The 25,387-nt window shown below is 39.1% G+C and overlaps 1 protein-coding gene across 1 annotated transcript in view; it reads right to left on the bottom strand.

Annotated features, from left to right (window-relative positions):
- The window catches only part of KIAA1328 (KIAA1328 ortholog), a 172,153-nt gene that overhangs the window by 5,279 nt on the left and 141,487 nt on the right, over positions 1-25,387 (bottom strand). The window contains exon 10 of the mRNA XM_059493161.1: positions 24,951-25,059. Coding sequence (XP_059349144.1) covers positions 24,951-25,059 — 109 coding nt within the window. The remainder of the gene's footprint in view (positions 1-24,950; positions 25,060-25,387) is intronic.

The following is a 25,387-nucleotide window of genomic DNA, read 5'->3' as shown; positions in this document are numbered from 1 at the left end:
ACCGGGTGCCGTGCGTGCTCATTTCCTGAAAGCCACCAGGGATGGTGACTCCACCGCCTTCCCAGGGAGCCCATTCCAGTGCCTGACATGACAGGGTAATTCATTGTTGTATCTGAGACACAGAACAACTCCCTCAGCTCAAAGGAGTTAGCAGAGGCACTGATGGGTTAATACCAATGCTAATAGTGACTACTGAAGTTATGCTATAAAAGCTATTTCTTTCAATTTTTATTGTTTCTTCCAATCTGATGTTCAGTGTCATTTCTAATACAGTCTGACTTGACACTACTGCCTAGCAGGGCTCTCTCCTGTTTGACTACAGGTTGTTTTATTTTCCTGAAGATGTGTTAGATTTAATCTCACTCACAATCAAAAAGCTAATTTGCAAATTTCTTTTCCACATTTTAAGCTTTTCTTTCTATTATCTAAGTAGCAAAATATGAGTGGCTCAAAATGAAAAAGTACAGCTTTTGTTTCAACTGGATCTTGTTCATGGCTAACCCTAAGCAAACGTGATGTCTTTTAGTTACCCTAACAAAAAAGTTCAGAAGGATGTGGAGTTTTGGGTAGCCAAACCAGATAATTTTAGAGAAATCTGTTGTTTGTACTATCATTCAGGAAGTACCCTTTAAAAACTGAAACTCCTCAAAGATATTTCCAACATAAAATGGAATGAGCTGCACTGATAGCAAGAACTAGTGCACAGATATATGAGATTTTTCACATGGAGAAAGTTTAAGACTAAACGCTATATAGATACACACATATGGTTTGAACCCCAAAGAAACCCAGTTAACACACACACTGCTTGCATTAGCCACACCTAAAACTTCTTTTTAGATTAATCTAGTCTAGCATACAAATGCTTATCTCCTCTGACGGTAGTGCTATCATAAAATTTCAATTTGTCCAGCAGCCACATGCAATCACAGATTAGGCAGGGGAAACCAAACCAGCCAGTGCATTTACAGCAAATGTGCAGGCCCCAGATTTTAGCAGTACCTTCCAGTTCATTTCTTCTGCAAGTTTATCTAAGTTTTACAGCATTTCTGCTATCAGGAAACCTAAATGATTTGGCAGATTACATGCGCAGCAAATAGCAAAGATTATGTAAAAGACCAGGTGTTGTAAATCAGTCTATTTGACACCATAGTTATATATGCAATAAAGTGAATGAACTCTGCTAACAGAGCACTATCTGATAAAGAGAATGCTCCTTGCAGGTATTTAGTGTTTAATCCCAGGATAATGGTTTGCTGGGTTCGTCTAAGCAACATCAGACAGCATCTGGCTGGAGGCAACAGAGTACACCTAGAATGGTTTGAAACTTGCAAAGACAATTTTCTCACACAATTTATTTGTAATCCAATATTTAAAAAGACAAAGTCAGAATGCTTGAATCCAACTTTCTCTAAAACCAGGGTATGCATTCATTGCATGACTTGAATAAAAAAAAAAAAAAAGAAGTAAAAACAGGCTTTATTATTACTATAACGCTTAATGGCTTCAGTGAAGTCAAAGTTACAGGATCACCCACACAAGAGTCATAACATTTCAAACAGGAAAAATGATTTTGCAAACTTGGTTTGTGAATAGTGAATGCTCTTTTAAAAGAAACTAATGGCCAAGGGTTCCTTTGTGTTGTTACTGCTTCCAGAGGAGAAAAAAATCCCAACATTCTGCAGAAGTACCAGCACTGTACGTTAAGCCACATATAGAAATTCATCACGTATAGATGTTCAACCAAGCAACCAAATGTCCCATCTGTGCTGGTGCTTACTCACATTTTCTTTCATAGGTTTTGCCCTCCCAACAGAGGGAAAATGGCATGGGCAACTGTCCCTTTAAGGATGGTAATAATTCAGTCTGTCCTCACTTTTTTGGTACATTTGCCAGTGTGCTGGAAGGTCAGTGAGCAAGGGGAGAGTAACCCAGGTTCTTGTTAATGGATCTCTTGGAGTGGATTAAAATGAAATGTCACATAGTCCAATGGGTTAAAATATACTCAGGCTCAGTGGGAATGCCCAGATACCTCCCCTAAGTGGGGGGGAACTTTCATTCCTCTGGTGGAAGGGCCCAGAAATGAGTCTGGGGGCACTTAGGGAGTCTTTGATAATTTATGATCCCTTCTCAGGGATTGCCTCTCATTTGAGCCAATAATGCTCCATCAGATCTTCTCTGGGAGGAAGAGGGCAGTTTAACAACTGAGGGAGTTATGTAAGGAAGAGCAATTAGCATAGCAAGAAGCACCATCTCGCCTTGCAGGATCCAGGCTGTGATAGTTCACCTCTTCTGTCTCATGCAGACTAGCACATGTACACCCAAAAACTCACGTCCTCCCTCGAGAGATGTGAACCTGTCCTCCGCAAAGCACCCTGGCACCTCCGCAAATGGGCAAATGTTATGAGTCATTAATCATTAATAGTCCAGTCTCTCACAGCATCTCTGCAACAGACTGGAAAATAATCTCTTTTTTTGACACTTCTCCGATGTATACTTTTTCATCTAACTTTAATGAGCTTGAAAGTCTGCATGTTTCATCATGGGAGACGAAAATTTCTAAGGTCTACAAGTTTGCATTAGAAGTCTAACTATTTAGACAGATAAAGTTTGGTGAAAGCAATCTTCTAAAGTCTCCAAAAAATTCATCAGGTGACAGAACACTAAGAACTAGAGTACAAAGTAGAAGGAAGGCAGGGCCATAGGCAAGAGAATAGAGCCAAAAGTAGGAAGACTAGACCATAGAAAGCTTTGAAGCTCTTCTTTCAGTGAAGAACTTTTACCTTTGCTTTTATTGTACAACATAGAACTCCAAATACATCTCACAGAGCAGCACAGAAATGCTCAGTCTAGGAGGCTGGTACAACTGGGATCAAGCTGGTCCAGTTGGGTCAGAGCACAACTGTGACCTGGGTAGCAAAATCCACCCTGGTCAGGCATTGCACAGTGCAGTGAAAGCATTCCCTTCATCTCCTCTGCATTACTAAAACAGGCTGTTAGAATTTTGTCTCCTCAGCCTCTAAAACCCTTTTGCAAATTTTATTAGAAACTCTCAGCATTGGCTCTTAATTAAATAAGTATCTAGTAGAGTTTATAACTCTTAATGTAAGAGTTTTTTAGTCTATCACTAAGATAACAGGAAACATCATAAACCATTATGATTCAGAAGAGATCATTAACCATTCACATTTTAAAGAGGAAAACAAAAATAAACACAAGATGGCACAGTCCCAAATCCCTCTTTCCACAGTGTGTCTTTTTCGCTGCTCAAGCAGTAGGAACACAGCTCTCTGAACGCCTACAGGTGAATCTTACTTTGTCCCATGTTTCCAAACTGAATGGGAAGGAAGGCTTTCACATTTTTATGACAACCACACAAATACTGCTGATGCTCTGGGAACCATAAGACCACTTATGTCCAGGATGGTTGGTAAGAAATCACCTGAAACTACTTGGTATTCCTCCTGATAAAACCTACAGGGCAATCAGAGCTCAGACAGTCCCACAATGTACAGTACCTAAAAAATGGTCAGGTTATGCAAGAGTGATGCACAGAACACATAACTGTGCAGGACATTAGAAAGAACAGCACTCTTGAAGACCTGCTTGCCTCAACTGGCTGAACAGTGATGTTTATTTATTTAGACATTTCGGATATGCCAATGGATCTTTAATACTTATCTATTTCCCACTGCTGGTAAAATATATTGTATTTCTTACACATTGTCCAATTTTTAAACTACACTATTCTATTTTCATATCATACACTCCCATCAAGCTATTAATACCATTTGTTCCTTCCTGAAAAAATATAGCACAACTTCAACAAGTTTGATATTTGGAGGAGCGAGAATCTCCTTATGAGACAAAATAACTAAACTTATTAGAGTCATAAATACTCTGGCAGTAAAATATATGTATATTTCTTTAAACAAGCAGTGTCAGATAATATTTGATCACTGTATTTAGAGACATCTTTTCATTTACAGTCTCTGAAAATTTATTCTCCAACCATAAACATGTAGGAAACACATGGAATGTCTCTTTGCAAGGTGATGGCATTTCAACAAAGCATACTGGCAATACAGTTTTGTAGCTGTATAGGCTTACTTTATTTAACTGTATATACCAGAGGAAATAAAAAGGTTTATTTTTATACTACTGCTTATATTTTCAACATAAAGTTCAAAGTGATTTACTAATGTTACATGAATTGCCTTTGAATTACGGTACAGTACTGTGCCTAAGTACAAAGCCTAACACTATTTTGTATTCATAAAACACCACCTGCCCCCGAGCACTTTACAAATGCTAAATACAGCTAAAACCACATTCAAGGGGTAGGGAACAGACCCATTTTATAGAAAATTAAACAGTTTATTGTTATGATAGAGCAAATATCAAATCACTGTTTGACTGGAACAAACAGGACAAATAAAAGCGGAGGAAAAACAGATGCACATAAGAAGTGGCCTGAGCAGTCAAACTACCTGAAACATGAAGACACCACACTACTGATACAACCTGGGGTTAAATGGAAGAAACAGCCAATCACCCAAGCTAGCCCAAGCTCTACACGTGAAGGGAAGAACTCAACCCAAAATAAAGGGTCCTAAGCACTTCTTGCCATCTTTAGTCTGGCATCCACAATTACAGCAAAAGGGATGAGAAATTATCTCCGTGGCTTGTCCTTTCAACATCCATGTACCAACCCACTGTCCATAAATTTGCCTAACTGTTTTTTCAACCTGCAGTTTCCAACATGTTCTGTGACAGCAAGCTCAGGAAGTTCACTGCTGTTGACAGACATAATTCTGTTTTCTGTTTTAATACCTTGCTAGTTTTGCCTTAAGGACTGACTGCAGTTAAGCCTCTTTCACGTGGTGGAATCTGGTAAGAAACAGCTGCACATTCAATTTATCCACCACCTTCACAATCTTGCACCCCTGATAATTTTCTCAGTCTTTTCCTATCCAAAGTCATTGCTTCTTGGTCTCTCCTTAAATTGGTTCATCCTGCTGATCAAATTAATTGTTCTGTACACCTTTCCTAGCTTCCACTACAGCTTTCTTGAGAGGCAAAGACCAAGCAGAATCAAAATGTGGGTAAAGCAAGACCTATGTATCCACAAGCTGTTGAGAAACTCCAGAAAGGTTTGAACTGCACAAATCCTAAACACATGCTCTGAGTTCAATATCATGTAGGCACAGTGTTGATGACTCTTCTCCAAGTAAATTAAAGTTTCATTCACTCTGTTTTAATTTGCCTTTTTGGAGTTGTTTGCTACTGACATATCATTGGGCTACCTGAAAGAACTTAATATCTAAACACATGAATTTATTAGGTCACCCAAGACATTTTGCTGTTCACTTCTCACTCCAAGTCATTGATGAAGAACCAGGCCAGTGAGTTCCTGGAGAAATCCCTCTGCTAACTCTAAAAAATGAATATTAAGTCACTTTGCTTGCTATCATTTAACCACCAGTAAATCCCTAGAAGGAACTGTCCTCTAATCCTACAGAAATTTGACTTCTTTAGCAATTTTTGGTGTGGAACCTTGGCAAATGCCTTTTGAAAATCCATAGGGCTGAGCTGAGCTGATACCTCAGATTCTTTCTTCCTCACTCCCTGCTCTGTGAGAATAATCCAAGTCTTAGCCATCAGGCTATTTGGCCCAGGAAACCTGAGCTGAATATGTCAATGAACATTAGAGGCTGGATGGGTAGGAAAAGAAAACTGAGAAAGAGAACCTGGTTTTGCAGTCATTCCCTGAAAGGCCCCACATCAGGATAAGGAAGCTTGTCCTTCATGTGTGAACTGCACCTTCAGTGACCAAAACACACCCTGAGGGGATATTCCCCTGTACTGAATGTCAAGACACCAAAACTGAAAGAAACCACAACACAGTGAAGGACAATTCATGAGGCTGAAAAATCAAGAGAAGGAACACGATTAAACTGAGAATTAAGAGACAAAGGGACTGTGACAGCCTAAGATTCCCATTTTACTTTCCAACAGGCTGGAACTCAGAGCAGATACTTCACTGTGGGATACAGGAGGAGGCAATACTATATATGTATTTAAAACAAATCCAGGTGGAGACATACTTCTCACCTCCAACAGGTCTGTATCTTCCAAAAGCATTTCAGAGTTTCTTAGTTCTTAAAGAAAAAGATCAGACTGCAGAATATTTCAAAGCAATTAAAAAAATATCTGAGCCTTTTATTTAAAATATATCATACAATGTAAAACAGAATATATTTATACAGTGTCCTCAGCAAGAGCCTCCTGGAGTGCTGTAAAACCCACACCCACGTAATAGAGAGCTTACACTATCAGAGACTTTTAGAGAGCTCTCCGAGGCAGTATTCACAGAATCATAACCTAGAGAAGGAAAAGACTTATTAGACCATCCAGCCCTCTCCCTGCTGACAGAACTGCTCCCTGCAGTGTGCTTCCTCACATTTGTTGCTAACAATCAGCCTCTCTCTACTCTCCTTGGGAAGCCATTCCACAGCCAAATATATCTCATGCTATCATTACCATTATTACTTATTTATGGGCCACGGTATAACCTAAAGGGCCTTGATCAGGATCAGGGGGACCAACTCCAGTACCACTTGTAAGAGCACTCCTCTCTCCAAAAGAGCACACAGTCAAAAGAGGTAAGCCAAAGCCCAGTGGGAAACATATAACATACCATTAAGGAGAACAGAATAGTATGGGAAGTGTCACAAATGTCCAATGAATTTTGCTCCAGAGTTTGATGGGAGGGAAAGGTATGTGTCACGAATAAGAACATCTTTCTGATAGTCACCTAAACAAAGAGGGTTTTCTTCCTCCAAACTTCACCTTATTAGTTATGGCTAAAGATTGGCATAGAACAGAGAAATCAGTCCTCTTTTTTTGATGCAAATACACCTTAAGTATTTAAACAATGTTACATTTTTTCATTCTGCTCTAGTCTCAGTCAACATTTACCTGAGCCACACGTATTTTAATATTCTCTAATAAATCAATACCTCTAGCATTGCAACAGATTTTGCCACTCTACTTCCATATTTGACAATTTTTTTTCCAGTAAGCAATCACCCAGAAATAAGCACCATATCCCCTAGAGGGGCTGCACAGAAAGAGAGAGATCAGCTCCCTCCAGCACTCACGCAATGCTTGTCGGTGCACATTCAGCCCTTCTGCTGCTGCTTCCTTGCACCACAGGTCCCTCCCTTACTTCTAGGTCTTGCAGAGCAGTGAACTCAATGCCTCCTTTTCTTGGGTTACTAACAATTATCACCAAATTCTGTGGAAAGTAGCATCAGAGATTACAGCCCTTGCACAGGAGAATGTGAAGAGAAGCAGCAGACTTGAGTAACAGCATCACACGTCTGCTAACTGAAATGTGATGCACTTGGCAGGGTTCTGGGATGTTCTCCCTTCCCAGTATAGTACACAAGAACCAAAGAGGACTTGAAAGAGGCTGTCGTCTCTGGTTTGCCCCTGGCTGTTGGCATACCAATCAGTGCCAGTGCTCTAAAGGACACCAGATCCAGCAACAGCATCTGAAAAGACTTGAGCCCTAAGGCAGGGCTGATAAAGACATTTTCTTCCCCCCAGTTTTCATCCTGGTTTCACCTATGGTAGCATCCAAGCAGCTGTCATTACTGAAACAAAGAGTTACTGCTGCTCTCATTCCTCCTTGCTACACAGCAGGACATTTTCACTTACTTGCTCCTCAGAGACCAACACCTGCTTTCCTCACCTTTCCACATTGCCATCTCAATGCTCCCCATCCAGTTATCCTACCTCTTTGCTGCTGGTAACTCAGCCTTTGTTATTTCCCCATTGGACTCAGACACTGCTGCCCTGTTATCAACCTGACAAATAAAATTCAAAGTGCTGCTTCATTATTTTTGTCTCTGTGTGGTTTTAGTAGTTAAATACTAACTAACTAACTAACTAACTAAAGACCAAGAATAAGAAACACCACAGATCATTTATTTCAAGGTATGGCTGCAGGCTGCAGCTGAATTGGCATAACTGAGGTTGTAATAATTCTGGAAGGGGGAGGGTGAACTACAACATGAGTGCTGGGAAGTAAAGAAACCTTTTAAATCAGATCTGCCAGTGACAGAAGAATAATTTAGAATGAAGTTTTTTGTACAAAAGAGAGAAATTACAGAACCAGGTAACTACCACAGAGTTTAACAACCACCTTCTGCAATCACTCTGTTTGTATTGTCCTTCTCTCCCCTCCCACACAGCCGTTTCTGTGTCATCAAGTCTGAAAGCTCTTCAGATCAGAAAATGAACCTTGGTGTATGCACAGCACCTGGGGCCCTGATTCTGCTGTGATATTACATAACAACTTTGCACTTCAGAGCACACTTAGCTTTTATTCCTTTTAAACACTCTATCATCACAGCACATCTTCAGCAAGATCTTCACCCTTTATTGTTCTGGGCCAAAACTAAGCTGTCATCATCTTTTCTGCCATACTTCATCCCTCTACACCTCTTGCCTTAAGAGCCTTTCTTTTCAATTTTTTTACTCTTACCAGTTTGTCCCCAAGCATCCTTCCCTTCAAAGTCAACTCTAATTCAATGAATCATCTTCAAAATTGTGCCTTTTCTTTTACAATATACTAAAGCTTCTGACAAAGGATTGCATATGTAACTCATGGTATAGTCCTGCACCTCCTCTCTGCCAGTCTCAGTGCTGCTCCCCACTTTTGATTTCTTTTCCACTTTTCATCTCTTCTTCCCAGCACACTTTCAGCAAACCTGGGACTACCTCACCCTACAGCTTTGTGGGTATTAAATAACTAAAAAACAATTTTAAGGGGCATGGTTTAGGGGAAAAAGAACCCCCACCACATACAGCTTGCTAAGTCTACCACCATTTACATGGGTTAGCACTCTGTCTTTTTTGCAAGCTCAGTCCAAATTCCCAGCCTGCCAGATAATAAATCAACTTTTTGCTTCAGTTGTACAGTCTTTGGGAGATCTGCATAGTTTTAGGTCAAGCATTTATACCCTTTTTATGATTCCAAAGTTTCTTACCTTGTCATTTAGTTACTGAACTGTGAGCTTTCATTGACTTTCTAACCATTGTGGCAAGAACTGCGAGAAGCTGTGCAAGATTTAAAATCTCACTGAGCAGAGGAGCAAAATCAGACTGCAGTAATTTTAAGTACATATTGGGGTGGAACTGTGACCCTGTGGAAGCCAATGGAAGTTCTGCCACCATTTCACTGGGGTTAGCTTTTGTCCCTGCCATTTCTTGTGCTGGGGTGAGTAAGTATTGCAAGCTGTCTATTTTGTACCTTGGGAAAAAGATGGCTCAGAATGCTTGGAAATAGTTTATTCTACCATTCTATTTTCCTTTTTATCCTCCCCATCCCGGTTAAATATTTTACATACAGTCAATTGCTGTACCTAAACAGCAATTCTTCTTGTGGTTCTGCATGATCCTTCCTCTCCTGCTTGTCAGCTTAATTTCTTCTGCTGTGGCATGGAGTGTGTAATAGCAAATCCAGCACTCAAATTCTCTGTTTCTTAATTATCTCTGCCCTGTCAGCTATATCAGTGAAAACAAGTTGGCATTAGACAATTCAAATACAAGTAAACATCAAGTTGTGATAATATAGAGTCCTGCATTACTGTCATTATGGAAAAAGCTGTTTCAGGGAGGCTTAAAAAATTAAATAAGCCCAGCACTTCTAAATGGCTAAAAACCTAAGGATATCTAAATTATTCTTCAATATCTTAATCATCTGGGAGAATCATGATCTTATATAATGGCCATTTTAAATGAAAGGTTTGCTGCTCTGCACGGTTACCACTTCATTTCTAATTGTGAATTAAAGTATAATTTAGGGTGGCTGTATGCCAACTTGACTAGAAAAATTTAGACAGTAACTCTGGTTGAAAGAAGGGGGAAAAAAGCAGTTAGATTTCTTCAAGTAATAGAAAATCACTCACCAAGTTGTACTTTAAAACAAAACACTAGAGCTTTAACTCGACAAACTGACTTGAATTAAACCACAGAAAAAAGTGCTTGCACTGTAAATCTTACAGAGCAGAAGTGATGGTAGGTTATCATTCTGTTTATTAGCATGCACTTTGGAGAGTTCAGGGCAAGTATGGATACGCATTCATTCCATTTTATGCTGCACATTACTGAAAACACATTCCTCATGAATAATTCATAAACGCATTGTCTGAAATTTCAGATTCCAAAAATACAACACCGTTTTCAACTTTATGGTTGCTTGGTCTTCAAAACAGAAACAGACAACTGGATGGATGGACTTCACAACCCTGATAAGAACCCATCAGTCAGAATTGCACTCCAGAGGTAAATGCAAACATCTCCCAAGCCTCTGATCCCTGGAAGCAAGACCATGATGATAGACCCTGTGCTTGTGCTAGCAGCCCCTTGGTAGGGAACAGGCAGAAAAAGAGAAAGGGCAAAAGTAACCACATAGTGAGGTGTGGTGGAGAGCTAATAAGTTGAAATTGGGTAGAAACCAAAAGGAATTTAAATATAAGGTATATTAACAGTCAAAATATAAAGACTGAATACAGCTTGTCTTGCAAAAAGCCCATTATTCAGACCAGACTGCACTAGAAATGAGCTCTGCTTTTTGTTCTCAGCTTTTAACTGGTATCACTTTGTTTATGACATAGTAACTGGCATATCTTTATGTCAGCTATGCTAGCATGAGTGAGGTGAATAGGTTCTTGCACTTCATCCGAAGTCTAATTCCTGCAGGGAGCAGAGTGACCACAACACACAAAAGAAACTGAAGCATGCTTCATAGGCTGGAGTGCTTACGGTTTATATACACAGTGATTTCTGTATCTTGCTGACATTATATATGTAGCTTATACTCAGTTGGTTTTTTATCTTCATACCATGCTCAGAAGCCTGACATCAGATAGCAACTGCTTTTCAGCCCGATTTGCATTTACTTGCTCAGTTCTACTCACCTCCCAGTGACAGGCACACACAATTTTGGGCACCTTATCTAGAGAAACATTTGGTGCCCAGCTCCTAACAGAACAACAGCCCATGATCTCCCTGTGCACCAGCTCTTTATATGAACTAATTCCCTCCAATTTGCCTGAGAACAAACATTGCAACTGAGCTCAAATACTTGGCATCCCAACGCACTGACTGCTTGGGTGCAGACCATATGTGAAAAAACAATGCTCTCATAAAAATTGTATTCCAGTACCCAACTGCTGTAAAACTTCTCACTCGGTGCTCCAGCATGGAAAGACTGGGACTATCTGTCACTCTGTTCCATTTCCAGGTGTGCTGAACTCTCTGGGGTAATATTTAAATCAGCTGAGATTTCATACATCAAAGATGAGGATACATAATTCAAGAGGAGCCACTGAGATAAAACAGTAGCTGTAAAAAATACGGTGTGTTGGTGGCGCCTGGTTTAGCATGTCAAAGAGGGGCCACTGCTGGCAAGGAGCCGCACGCCGCCGGCACCGAGCTGGTCGTGTGGCAGAGCAGGCACAGCCCCTGTCAGCTTCACAGGGACACGGCCACCGAGCAGGTCTGGCACTGTGCAAGTACCAGGTTGCAAGGCACCCTACAGGAAAAAACAGCAGTGAGGCACAGAGCACAAGGCGCCCAGGCCCGGTGTCCCTTGGCTATAGTCATCACACGCTAACAACCTCTTTCAAAAACTTTACACAGGTGGTAGGTGTCCCACTGAGATAAATTACCTACTTTCAGCTGCTGAACAGATGGGCAGGGAAGTGAAATTTTAGTTTGTTCATTCCCAGCAGTAACTAGCAAAGATGATCTCGGCTGCTGCAGGATTACTTTTCGATAACCACACACCTGCGAACAGCCCATGATTCTGTTAGAAACTACATAAGGTCATTAATACACTACAAAATAAGGCAGGGCACTTAACAGCTCAAGAAACTGATGCTAAGTCTCTCATTCCCATATCCTTCAGAATATACTCTAGGCTGAGTGAGGCCAGAAAGTGAACAGAGAGGGACCTCAACAGGAAGGAGAAATGGGCTCACAAGCATCTCACAACCTGTAACAACAGGAATTGCCTGGTCCTGTACTTGGAGAGGAGTAACCCCAGGCACCAGCACATGGCAGGTTTGACTGGCTGGAAGGCAGCTTTGCAGAAGGATCTGGATACTTGTGGTGACACACAAAAAACCCCTGAACAGAAGCCAGCAAAGGCCAGAACTGCTGGAAGGTCAAGGGAGTTGATCTTCCTCCTCAACTCAGCACCAGTGGGACACAGCTGGAGTACTGTGCCCTGTGCTGGACTCTCCAGTGTAAGAGACATGGACCCAATGAAGAATATTATGGCTTTGATGTATCTGACACAAAAGTAAAATGTGAGAAAGCTGGGAGTGTTCAACCTGGAGCAAATGCAGCTCGGGATAATCTCACCAAAGGGGATAAATACTTGATATGGCAAGGAAAGAAGCTGGAGCCAGGCTCTTCCCTGGAGCGCCCAGTGAAAGGACAAGAGGTAATGGGCACAAATTGAAATACAGGAAATTCCATTCAAATGGAAGTAAAAAAGTTTTCTCGCTGTGTCAGTTGTTGAACATTGGCACACGCTGCCCAAAGAGGCTGTTCATCAACACAGACCAAAAGGGCAAAGACTGACTACCAAGGACTTGATGCTGACCTACCACCCATGCAGTGCAGGCATCATACAAACACAGCAGTTTAAAATACCAATCAATGCCTGCAAACCAGGAATCTCCAGAAACAAATCAAAACATGAGCCAAGGACTTCTGCCCAGAAAAGTCTGCAACTCATGAAAACCAGGATTATGGGAAACCAGATCATACATTTGAACAAGTCACTACAACAAATGACAACTTATACTTCACCAAGTCACTTACAACTATTCACATGCAAATATATTGCAGTGTAGCCCACACCCTGTACATAGTTTTTTTTTTCCTTTTTTAATAAGATTGTCATAGCCACACTGTAAAAAACTTAACAAAAATAGTTTTAGTATCTTCCCTTTAAGCTTGCAAATATTTTCCTGGCAGAAGTCCTGAGCTAACTTTACAGCAAGATCTCTCAAAGGAAACAGAACTTTAAAAAAAAAAGCCTCAAAAAAATACACTACAAAATGAATGTGACCCAGGGACTTACCCTTCTATGCAACAACACGATCAGAGTGCACAGAGACAGTGAAGTCCGCAGGGCGTGAAATTAAAATTTTCACACAGATACAATGAAGTAATGATACAATGTTACAACCTTGGCACAAAAATCTTCTGGTTTGAGTAAAGTCAACGTCATGTGATGTTACGGTTTGTGCACTGGTAGAAAGAGTCTGCTGCTAAAAAGTTCATAACAAAACAGAAGAGGCAAAAGCAAGAAAATCGTGCAGCTAATTACAACAGACCTGTACATTCTAGTGATCCAGACATCCCTTAAGATGCTCATCACAGTCGAATCAGGCTGTCAGTGCAGGCTGAGTTAAGAAAACACACTTATCTTTCATGTCTAGAAATCTAGATGCTGAGAGGCCATTAGGAGATAAAAAAAAAAGATTGGGAAGGAAGGGGGAGGGAGAAAACAACTCTCTTATGAGGTCAGTTTGTTCGCTACAAATGAGGTAGATATATAGGTTCAAAATTCCAAGCATACGGATAAGAAGAGGGATGCACAGAGCAATTAACAGAGTCAAGCAGAAGCTGGGATGAGCAGCAGCTGGAGCACTGTTAAAGTCCTTCTAGGAATTGCTTCACCTGCTACAGTAAAAAGAAAAGGCTGTGCTGGAAGAACACTGGCTCCTAAGCAAGGACAAGGTCATTGGAACAAGAGAGGAGCTGGAAAAGCTCTGGCCAGACGCAGGCACAGGGGCACAGACACTTTAGAAGACTGTGCCACATCACAGTGGTCACCTGCAAAGCAAGCTACCTTTGTAGTGCAGATACACCAACACAGTCCCACAGGGATTCACCAGATACTCTGCAGGGAGCAGGAAGCTTCATTTCTAAGAGTATGGAAAAGGCTCTCATAAACCATAATGCTGCTTGTACATTAGGATGTTACACAGAGACCCAACAGACTGACAGACATGCATTCTATAAAATACATTTACAGGCCAGAATTCTGTGGGGGAAGAATTGGAATTCAGTAATACTGCTCATTTCAAGCCACAATTTTGTGATCACAGGCACAGAAGTTAATGCATGCAAGAACTACGGGCAATGTATTTCCAGTAACCCTTCTGGAAATGTAACAGAGAAAGTCAGTCTACCAGTGCAAAGGTCATTCCTTACAAGAAAAGTTTCTCATCCTACTGATCCAAGACAGTACACACAGAGAAACATACAGCCAAATGTGACTTAATAAAAACTTCAAGTCTTCAGCTTATTATTTTTTTTAATTTTTCTCATTTCATTCCAGTGATTTCATTAGGTTAGACTTCTTCATCTTTATTATAAAATAATCAGAACTGAAATGTTTCAATAAACTCAATTTCTGTTTTAAGTAGTAAAAGATGATTCAACGCAGATGAAGCAAAAACGAAAGTTAAAAGTACAATGGCATTAGAGGCTTTGAGAATATACTTTAAAAGATGTTAAATACATAAATTATATATTAGTACTCTAGAATGTCTTTGATTGTTTTTTACATGAAAAAAAAGAACGGTATCAACAATTTTTTTTTTCATAGAATAATAGAATAGTTTGGGTCAGAAGGGACTTTTAAAGGTTATCCAGTCCAATCCCTTTTAATAAGCAGGGACATGTTAAACTAGGTAATTTTCACTACGTTCTCCAGCAGTATGGAACAAAGCAAAATACTTCAAAACATACAGGTGAGAAGAAACAAAGGTGAAAAACAACATTTAAGTCACCACCATTAAAAGAGAGAGTGCTAACTTAGTACAGGGCAGAAACAAAGATACAATATTATTCTCAGTAAAAGTTTTAGATTTCCATCATATTCCCAAATTATTTCCCTCCCAACACACTCAGACCAAAAGAAACAATTTGTTTCTTCCCTCCTCAGAGGGCCATAAACTAAGTACCATCCCAAAAACAACACAAAACATGAACATGGCCCCAAGCTACTGGGGAGATAGAAACACATTGCATGGAGCAATTTAAATATTAAATATAATCAGTATCTATAATTAAATAAATGGTGAAAAAAATCCAGCTAGATACTGTTTTCCTTCTCAATTATCTAAATGCTGAAGAGATAGCTTCAGTGCTCTAATCACAGCCCATCACAAAGCCAAACTTAATAATGATCAACTGCATGTGTTTTTGAACAGGAAACACGGCCTAGGAAGAGAAAAAAGTCACACCTACGGTAGAAACTGGTGCACTCAGCATGAATAAAGATCTTTAACAGAGACTATAACATCGCTCTGTATTTCCTTCAACTTTGCATCAGAAAGCTAAAGGCATGTTACCTGCTTCAGCGTTCCCCAAAGTAAAGCCAACAAAATAAAAACATATTCAGTTCAGTAGTTCAAAATTCAATATTCTTTACACTGAAAAATCCCCATTACTCTCCCTAAACAAATGTGGAAGATACCTTGGCTCTTTCATTACTCTACCCAGGAAAAATCAGGGCCCAAATCTTCTGTTATGATGTCCTACTGAACTCATGACAGATTGTAACATGGTAAGATTGAGACACAAACCCAAGTATTGGGTTTTTCCCAATCAGAAATGTTTCAACAAGGATAATAAGAGATAACAGCTATTTAAAAATAGATAACTATTTAAAAATCATTATTATAATACGTATATCAAGAATTACTTTAAAAAGCTTTATGAATTAGAAGAAATCACAATAAAAATCTTGAAATATGTGATATTTAGAAACACAATAATGATAAAAGGTCAGGATACAAGCTCACTGCTAGTTTCTGTCTTCATTTATATCATCTGAATGTGCCATCTCACAACTCTGTCTGATGCCTACCAGTTTCTCCAGTAGACAAGAAAATACAGAATTGTGCCCTAATCATTTTCTACATGTCACTTTTAATTTTATAAAATTCTCATAGTATCCAAAACTTAGCCACCTCTTTTCCAAGCTGAAGATTCCTACTTGTACTGTTCATTCCATAAAAACTCTTTCACACCTGGGAGCAATTCATTCCACTAGCCAGATGTGACAACCAACACACAGTAACCACTATTGAGCAAAAATTTGCTACAGCAGTCTTTTATTTCAGAAGCGGAAAAAAATAGAAAAATGAGAAAGCTTGTTAAAAATAATAGTCATACTAGGACTCCAAAAATGGAGATTCAACCTATGGAGAAAGACTTCAGAGGGATGAAAAGAAACCTTACCAGTCTGAGGTTTAAAAAGTAAACTGCCATCCAGTGCAGTCTAAATGAAGAAAATTGTACAAACTGCTAGCTCAAGGGAAGGAAAAAAAAATACCAGAAACCCACAACCAAAAAACCCTACAAAAATCAAACCCTACCAAGAATTCCAGCCAAAGACTAAGGGTTATTCTGCTGAAAACATTAGGTCCAGTAACAAATCCCAGTTTTAAGTATATAAAACATAGAAAGTTTAAGTTGAAGCTAGAAGGAAATGAAGTTACAAAAGGAACGGGATGATAAAGCTACAGCAGAAAAACTCCATGAAATGGAAGATACATTCACCATGTAGGAACTTAGGAAGTTTCAGAAGCTACACAGGACATAGTGGAAGACCTGTTTGAAGCTAGAAATGTCTTGCTAATAAATTACAGAACAAATCAACATGAACGAGCAATAATGAATTGCTGGAATCAGCTGGTACTCACTCAAACTTCTGAAGGAGCTCAGGTATGAAACAGTTGAACTATCAACTGTAGCTTGTAACTAATTGCCTAAAACTGCTTCAGTTCTGAGCAAATGCTGGATTTTTTTAAAGTGATCTGAAAAGATGCGGAAATCTACAAATGAAGATGTCTAACCTTTAGAACAAGCAGATTGATAGAAATTATAATAATGAATTAATAAACTTGACATATTGGTAGAGACTAAATATAAAGTCTTCATTCACTGGGGACCTCTACAAGATTCCTAAGATTATTATGCATCTAAACTAGAAAAATATAGTTTATGTAGTCTATCTGGAGTTCCAAAAGTCCTCCAGCAAATCTATTACCAAAGACTTAAAAGCTGACATAAACGAAGAGGAAAATTCATTAATGCATAGATAACTGGCTAAAACCCAGGAAATTAAGAAAAAACATTAAAACTGGTCTGCTATAAAGTGGCCAGAGAGGTCATCAGTGGAGCTCGCAGAAATTTGTGAGGGTCTGAACTCTTTAATGCATTCACAAGTGGCATAGAGAAAGGACAAATAAGGAGGACACATTTGCTGATAATACTATGCTATTTATGGTAGCTCAAAGAAAAGCTAAATGAGCTTCATAGAGACAGAAAACTAGAATATCACAAAGGCTTAAAAAAGTATATTAAGAACTGGAAATGGGACAAATCAGAGACTATAAAGCAAGAACTGGTTACTGTCCTTAAGTGACAGAGAGACAGGAGTGTATATTTGAAGCAGGAAACTCATCAGCTGGAAATAACTATCAAACACCTGACAGAGCTGTGTCTGCCTGCTGAGACCATCTCCTGGTGCACAGCACAACCGATGGGCAGGGATGGGACAATTGTGGTGCCAGGCCCTGCTCAGACCAAAACATCACTGCAGTGCCACAGTGCCCGAGTTCGAGTTACAGGGCGCCAGCAGCTCACAACAATTCAAAACAGGACTCTCCAAAGCAGCCAAACTTCCATCACCACAATTTTTACTGAAAATGTCACTACATCACAAGCTCGTGTACTGCTGAAGTAGATGCTGCATGCTCAAAATCAGGAATATACACACCCTGTCCCATAGTGGAAGGCTTTTACATCTTTGATGCCTCCAGCCCTTCAATTCACAGTGCAAGCATTAAAAGTATACTAATAATCAGGGCACTGACCATGCAGCAGCACATAGATTAACCCTGCATTTGCCTCCAAACCATAATGAAAATATGAATGACAAATTATTTTAATTCCACATATTCAGCTACAAGAGGGATAAGGTGTCAGTGTGTGTTAATCCACACTTATTTTACAGTTCATGGGATAACAGGTATGACTAAAAGGATATTCAGCTGGTTCTAAAATAAAATAGTGAGGGTAACTAGCTCAGTTTTCTCAAGATAAACAAGATAAATTCCACCCTAACTATACCATCATCACAGTTAAAGATCATTACTGCATGGACCAGCCAAGCACAAAGATGTGCTGTGGTAAGATCCTGCCCTGAGGAGTTTACAGCCTGAAAGGCCCAGGAAAGTGAAGGACAGAAGAAAAAGGCAATTTATTAAGCATAAGCAATATGGTGGAAGGATGGCAGAGACATCTTCTGGGAAAAAGGCTTCTTAAAGTAAGATGCAATTATCCTGTATATATTATTCATCTATTCCTCCCATCTCAAAAATAAAACAAATTTCCAAAAACCAAGAGGAAATGTCTCAGAAACATGAGAAGAGAAATTACTAAAGTACTAGGTACAGAACAGTTGCTTAGAGAACCATGAAGACAGGAATCAAGACTGATCTTACCTTGCCAAGCTCTGTAGAAACTGCCATCACAGTAGTTCTAAAAAAGTTTTTAGAACTACAAGGCAGAACACTAAAGGTATCAGTGCAGGAAAAAGAGACAGTAACTTTTTGGTTTTTGACAAAAAAGTAGAGAAAAATACAGAGGAATCTCAAAATATTTTAAATATTTTGAGGCTGTTTTCATTGCTGTGATTACAAATGCAAACAGGAATCACATCCAAAGAACCAACATTCTCTTAAGATTTGACGTGGTATTTGAGAACCTGCAAATGCACACGGGGAAAAATTGTTAAAAAATAGTAATTAAAATAACAATGAAAATGATGCAACGAGTTAACTCAGTTTCATAACATGATTTGTACTCTATTTTCCTTTGCTTATTATTACTTTCAAACTACAGTCAAGTTATTGTCATACCACTGAATGATGGAAACCTTGCCAACTACTTCAAAACAGACACGTTTTCTGTTGCACTGAGCATTCCCAGAAGACATTTCCCCTCATTTTAATATAAAATCCTGACAGATCCATGGAGCTGAAAAAAAAGGTGTAAGGGATATGTAGCTGTAATAGACCTCCCCCAACTAGTCAGGTTTGGAATAAAAGACTATCAAAAAAGACTCAAAGATCCAGTGCTAGATTAATGCAAATATCTGCTTGTTTGCAAGTGTACTTTTTGATTAAACTGGCATACATCAAGTACAATTAGAAGGGTTATTTATAACTAAGAAATACATAATTCTGCATTTTAATGAGGGTGACAATTACAGCCAACAGTTGGTAATTAACATTAATCCTTTTGCACTGCAAATCAGAATTTCCCAATATGATTTTCATTGTCTGCAATGGACACACCAAAACTGTTATTGCAAAGGAGCTATTAGGTGGGCTGCTTTGACACAAATAGGTGTTCCTGTTACACACAGTAAAGAAAGAAACCAATGATGTGTTAAATTTGATAACCTCAGATGTAAATACAGAATGTCACTTCAAAATTTACTTGATGTCTACAACACAAAATACAATCAAGGCTTATCATTTTCATGGCCGAACCCAATTCCAGATTTCCCAAGAGCCAGGCTTCACAGGTGAAATCTGATTTCAACACAAGCTTGAAATCTCCCATTGTTAAATTTGGTTTAGATCCCAGCTCTGGGTTCACATCTGCATTTCCCCCTGAGACTTCAAAGCTTTTAGTGGTTGTAACCAAACAGAGCAGATAAGGAGGAGCATTTGCCCAGTCGGTATCAGCTTCCACAGCAGAACTCTGGAGCAACTACTAAAGACAGGAATAATCACTACCGAAGGATTTGCAGCTGTAGCAAAACCTTATTGCAAATTCTTTCCTTAAGCAGGTTATCAAAAAAATTTTGGTTCACAAACCCACTGAATTTTAAATATCAATCTTCCTAAATTGCGTTAACATATTTCCATTCCTTGATTAAAAATTTCTCTGAAAATAAGTTCCATGTCTATAGCAAATGTTGAACTTATTGAACACTTCTCTTTCTGATATCTGTAATCTTCAAAGAGATGATTTAGATTTGCTATGTGTGTCTTTCCAAAAGAAAAGGTATTTCTGTTTTAGCCTCTCAGCTGTTGTCTTTTCAAAGAGAAGCAATAGAAAACTCTTTTCACAGTGATCTTTAATAGGAAAAGAACCTAGCCCAAATCCTATCTGAGGCAAAGATCACAATGCAGCCAGTAAATGAAGCCTCTAGAAGATGGCTGAGGTGTTCAACACCCGGGTCAGGCAACTGGAGGGGGATCAGTGTCAAGTACAGGTAAATGAGAAGGTAGAAAAGGAGAACTGTGAGCAGTAAGCCAAGAAACCTACAATGCACTTCTTACAAAGAGCTGTAAAATTCACATTTATTTTGTAAGTATGAGATAGATGGGTTATTTCTACATATAGAGGTGCCCAACTAAAATCAAGATAAGTGATATTAATGTCCTATGGTCAGTATTATTGAACCTCGAAAGCAATAAAGTATGAGTCGATAAATATTACATTTGCAACATAGTTAACATTCTTCTACTGTCTCTGGCACTTATTACACATTGTAACCGCAAGTCTACAATACATTATTCATATTTGGGGTGTCACTGAGTGATGGATTGCTGTAAGAGAGGCTGTCCTTTAAATAAATCAACAAATAAAAATGCAAATGTTAACATTTTCAGCCACAACTTTTTCCATCTTGAATGGGGAATGAAAATTTCACATTATATCGACAGCCAGCAGAGAGAACAATTAACAACCTACACTGTGAATAAGAGAGATTAATTTGCCAATGTCTGGTTTTATCACTTGCATATGGAACTACATTGGACTTTTTGCACTGCTGGCTTTCTCAGGGAGTAGGCAAAACTTGTGTCCCCTACCACTTTCAGAAACTAACTCACCACCCTACTCCAAACATATTTTTAATCTCCTTAAATGTTCCTAAGTAAAATCTGGAATGAAAGTTTTCTGCTCCTTTTGAATCTTGAGTGGTGTCTGATCCTAAGGGTAAAAAATCAATTCTATTTCTTTGGCAGTGCTTGCTCAGATTCTACGTTCTAAGGAACTTCAGAAATCGTCTTAAGTTGATATCCATATTTAAGCATCCAAAATGCAAAGACATGAAAATCAACTACCACATAAGACAAAAGCTTGAATCTCATCACTGTCATATTTCCTAACACTCAGCACAACAGATCTACTTTAGACAATTCCAGTGTGCATTATTAAGTATACAATTCTGCACATTATATTTTACATCAGATATTAATTTGCTTAAAAGTCCCTGACTACACATTCACCTGAGATGTGCTGGGCAATTGGGTAAATAGTTTTGTTTTTAAAATGTCCCTAAACACAAATTTACACAATACAATCTGTTTATAAGAAATCCAACAGGCCACTGTAGTCTAACAGATAATAATATAGCTCAAATGCAGCATTCATATTGCAGGAACTTCTAAATCACTTCTTTTATTGGCTACAAGAAACTTCCCTCTAAGACAATGCATTCAGCAAGTATGAAAGCTTTGATCTGAAACTGCAACCAAAAACCACCGACTTAATGCTGAAATCCCTGACTATCACACAGTCCCTTAATTTACCTAACTGTTCTTGAATTCGCTTTGTCCAAAGTGAAAAACACTACAGGAGAATTATCTGTTTCCATGGTGAGCAGAACAAACTTTGCCTGTGTCTTTTTAAGTGCTTAATTTCTGCAGTATTATAGGACTTACTGTGCCAAACTCAACGCTACATGGGGAGAGCCTGACAATTGCAACAGAGCTGTAATCAAATTAAATGGTATTTCAGAATGTACAATTTATAACTTCCTTTTTTTTTATTCCCCCAGAAATAGCTGAATATTTTAATTTAGTGCAGTTTCACTTCTGTACGCAATACAACATTTGTTTTGCTGGTATCAGTACCTGAATATAGGTAACATCTAGTTTATATGTAAAAATTTCATTACCAAATGAAAGCATCCATATGCCAGTACTTCCCTGTGCAACTCCCCTCCAGTACAGCAGAAACACAGACACTTTCTTCTAGGCAAACACCAGTTATGAAAAAATGTAACTGGTCACCAAAAAGGTAACATTTAACACAATCAAAGTAACCATGCTTTAAGAACTAATCTACTCTTCCAAATTTGCCCAGCCCCAATCTTGTCTGTGAATATTTTTCCCAAATATATTGGCTTTGGTCTAGATAAATAAGCACATGGAGTAGAAGAGCTTTTCCAGACCTGCTGTGAATATAATTTGAAGGGCCTCATGCAGGTGTAGACACTTGGCTTAAGAACACTGGATAACCAAACTTGCAGTGTTTGGCCACGTTATGAAGGCAGAGATAGGCATGCACAGAAGCCTGACAGGTAAACAAATTCACTACTAGCCCAGCTCCAGATGCCAGATAAGGAAATGCTGGGGTTTTCTTTTTCTTTCAGAGGTATCACTGAAATAACCTTGTGCACACTCACTTTGAAAGACTGGTCCTTCTACAGGTCTAGCACTAAGGCCCCCGAGGTTTACATCTACCTTCTAGGGACACTTATTTCTTGTTCATGACATGATTCATTCTGAGACAGAGAAGGAAGCAGGACTGCAGCAATTCTTTCCCAAGCAGGAGGTAGCTGTAACACACTGAAGCCTCCAGTTGAGCCCTGCCAAGGCAGGCTATCATGCCAACACATCTTCTACCTGCCATGCCTGCTTCCCCAGCCAGCCCTCCCCAGAAGCCGTGCTAGCACCCTGGTGCCTCTCGCTGCCAGGGAGCTTCTGTCGCTTTCCAACACCTTCTCTCTGGCAGGCTCTGCATTGCTGCTGCTGCCGGGTGCCAGGGCTTGTGCTAGTTAAAGCTGGCACAAACACGAGTTGAATCTAGTCCTATAAATTTAAATAGTCAAAAGTAATTAGGTTTACATGTACTGCTGAATAAATAAATTTGCTCTTAGGCTAGGGCTTTGTGTTGCAAGTTTCAGATCTGTGCCAACTGTTGTGGTTAAGCTGTTAACCCCCCCAAATCACAGATCATAATGAACATGCTGACAAACCCTAACTTTAGTGGCACAAAAGCAGCAATAATTCTCAATATTGATTAATTTAGTTAGTTAAACCTGCAGTCTAAGCTTATAACCATTCAGTGATAAATTGAGACTGACCTGCTGCCCAAGCAGGTTTTTTGATGAAGGATAGAATCAGCTTTAGGTTTCCCCAGAAATATTTGTCCATTTGCCATTTTTAATTAGAGAAGGCCAGGAGTAAGGGAAAGCACAACGTGGCTGTTTAACCTAGTTAATAATATCTACAGCACCAATGGTGAGAAAGAAAGGGAGAAAGCATGGGGGAAAAAGCTCAGAAATACAGGATTTTTCATCAACTGGTAAAATAATACTTTAAAGATGACAGCTAATCAGACTCCTTTTACTGATCACTTTACCTGGTATGATTTCTAACAGCATATTTCAACAAATATTTTACTCCCCTCTGTGGAAAAGAATAGACCATCAATCCTCTTGAATAAAATTTCTTTTTCTGAGCAGTCTTCATATGATGTGCATAATTATATCTACTTCTCAGTGCTTGAATGGAATCTCAACCTAGCACTATTAGACAGTATCAAGCAGTATCTTTACACACACTTTACCTGCTATGCCTGCCTTGCAAAGGTAACCATTGCTTCTAAGAGAAACGGTTAGGCAATCTTGTGGTTTCTGTTAAAGATACAGCTACTTGTGGGAAACAGCCCAATTTAACTCAGTTCTTAAATCCTCCAAGAATTATCATCCCTTCCATCAGAAGAAAAAAAAAAAAAGTGTTTCCATAACAAGTAAGTACAAATTTGTCAATATTGATAGTGGGTTTTCACCTATTATATATCACAAGTTCTCTCAGAAGATAGAAATAAACTGCCAGCTGCTGCCAAGAATACAGGGTTGATATGAAGCATACATTTTCCAAGTCCACTGGGCCAAGGGAAGATTAAATCTGATTCTAACCCTCTCATCCTCCAAGAAGCACTTAACTCTTCTCATGAACAGTTGCACATTCCTGTTATGCCACTGTACTGTTATCTAACTAGTGGTATAAAATACTGCAAAGTTCATATTTCAATCTGCTTTTTTGTTGCTTAACTGAAGATTTTATTATGAGAAAATGTGGGATATGATAAAGAAAAGCAGGGATTGTATGCCGTTCTTCTAGGCAGTTACCACCAGAAATGTAATCCTGCCTAAAGAAGGCAAGTTGTTTTCAGACCTTTAAGCATAACAACAATGCTGCCTTCAGTTTTTCCACTGGAACAGAAGTGATAATGCTGCTTTTCCAGTGCATTTAGTGCAGACATATAGTATAATCAGGAATTGCTGACTTAATGTGATTTTGTTGCTTGTCATTAAACATAAAATAACTCTCATACAAAACATTTTAAAAGAAATGCCATTTGATAAAAATGGGAGTGGGGGGAGGAGGCGGGCAAATGGCGAGGGATTAAAATCTTCAAGCGAATGTAAAACCTAACAGGGTTAACACTGTCCATTAAAATTATTTACAAAGGTATTTAATGTGTCAGGACTTGGAACATAAAATACTCTCTGTTCAAAATCTAAGTAAAATTAAAATGTTAGAACCTGGCATATTCTTGCTTTTTTTATTCTAACACGCAACTTAAGGCTTACTATAAATGTCAAAAGGATATGGCAGGTTTTAGTTTATATTATTCAGCGTGTGCTAATATGAAACATCACAGAAATTCAGTCACTTCCCTGCATCTGGGAGAATTTGATGGTTATGTTTGCAGAATCTTAAACCAGAGATTACCCAGCAGCTTACCATGAAGGGTCATGCTGAATCGGTGATACGGCTGTGGTTGCAGGCACTTTGCTGCTGCCCATCAACCCAGGAGATATGGCTGCATCCTTCCTAAGTCCTGAAGTTGTCCCTGTGGAATGAAGACAAATCAGGCATCAGAAGCTAGAGATTTTGGAATAGACGTTTCTCAATTCTGCCTTATTACAGAACATTGTGACGAAAAACTGAAACAGTTTTTGAGTGAGAAATATACACAGAGCTCATCAGTTGATAGTACTGTGCACAGCATCCTTTTCAGGACCATACAGAATCAAATCTGTAGAATAAGACACACTCTCCAGCATCCATCTTACTGCCCAGAGCTTGACAGACTTGCATGGTTATTATTCTTTAAGTGGCCCACAGGATTCAGCTTGTTTCACAGACGCAGTTCTCATTACATGCTTTAATATGTTAGT

Source organism: Ammospiza nelsoni, chromosome Z (assembly GCF_027579445.1).
Source record: "Ammospiza nelsoni isolate bAmmNel1 chromosome Z, bAmmNel1.pri, whole genome shotgun sequence".
Classification (NCBI taxonomy): domain Eukaryota; kingdom Metazoa; phylum Chordata; class Aves; order Passeriformes; family Passerellidae; genus Ammospiza; species Ammospiza nelsoni.
The sequence above is the reverse complement of the archived record's forward strand: the minus strand, read 5'-3'. Positions and strand labels throughout refer to the sequence as shown.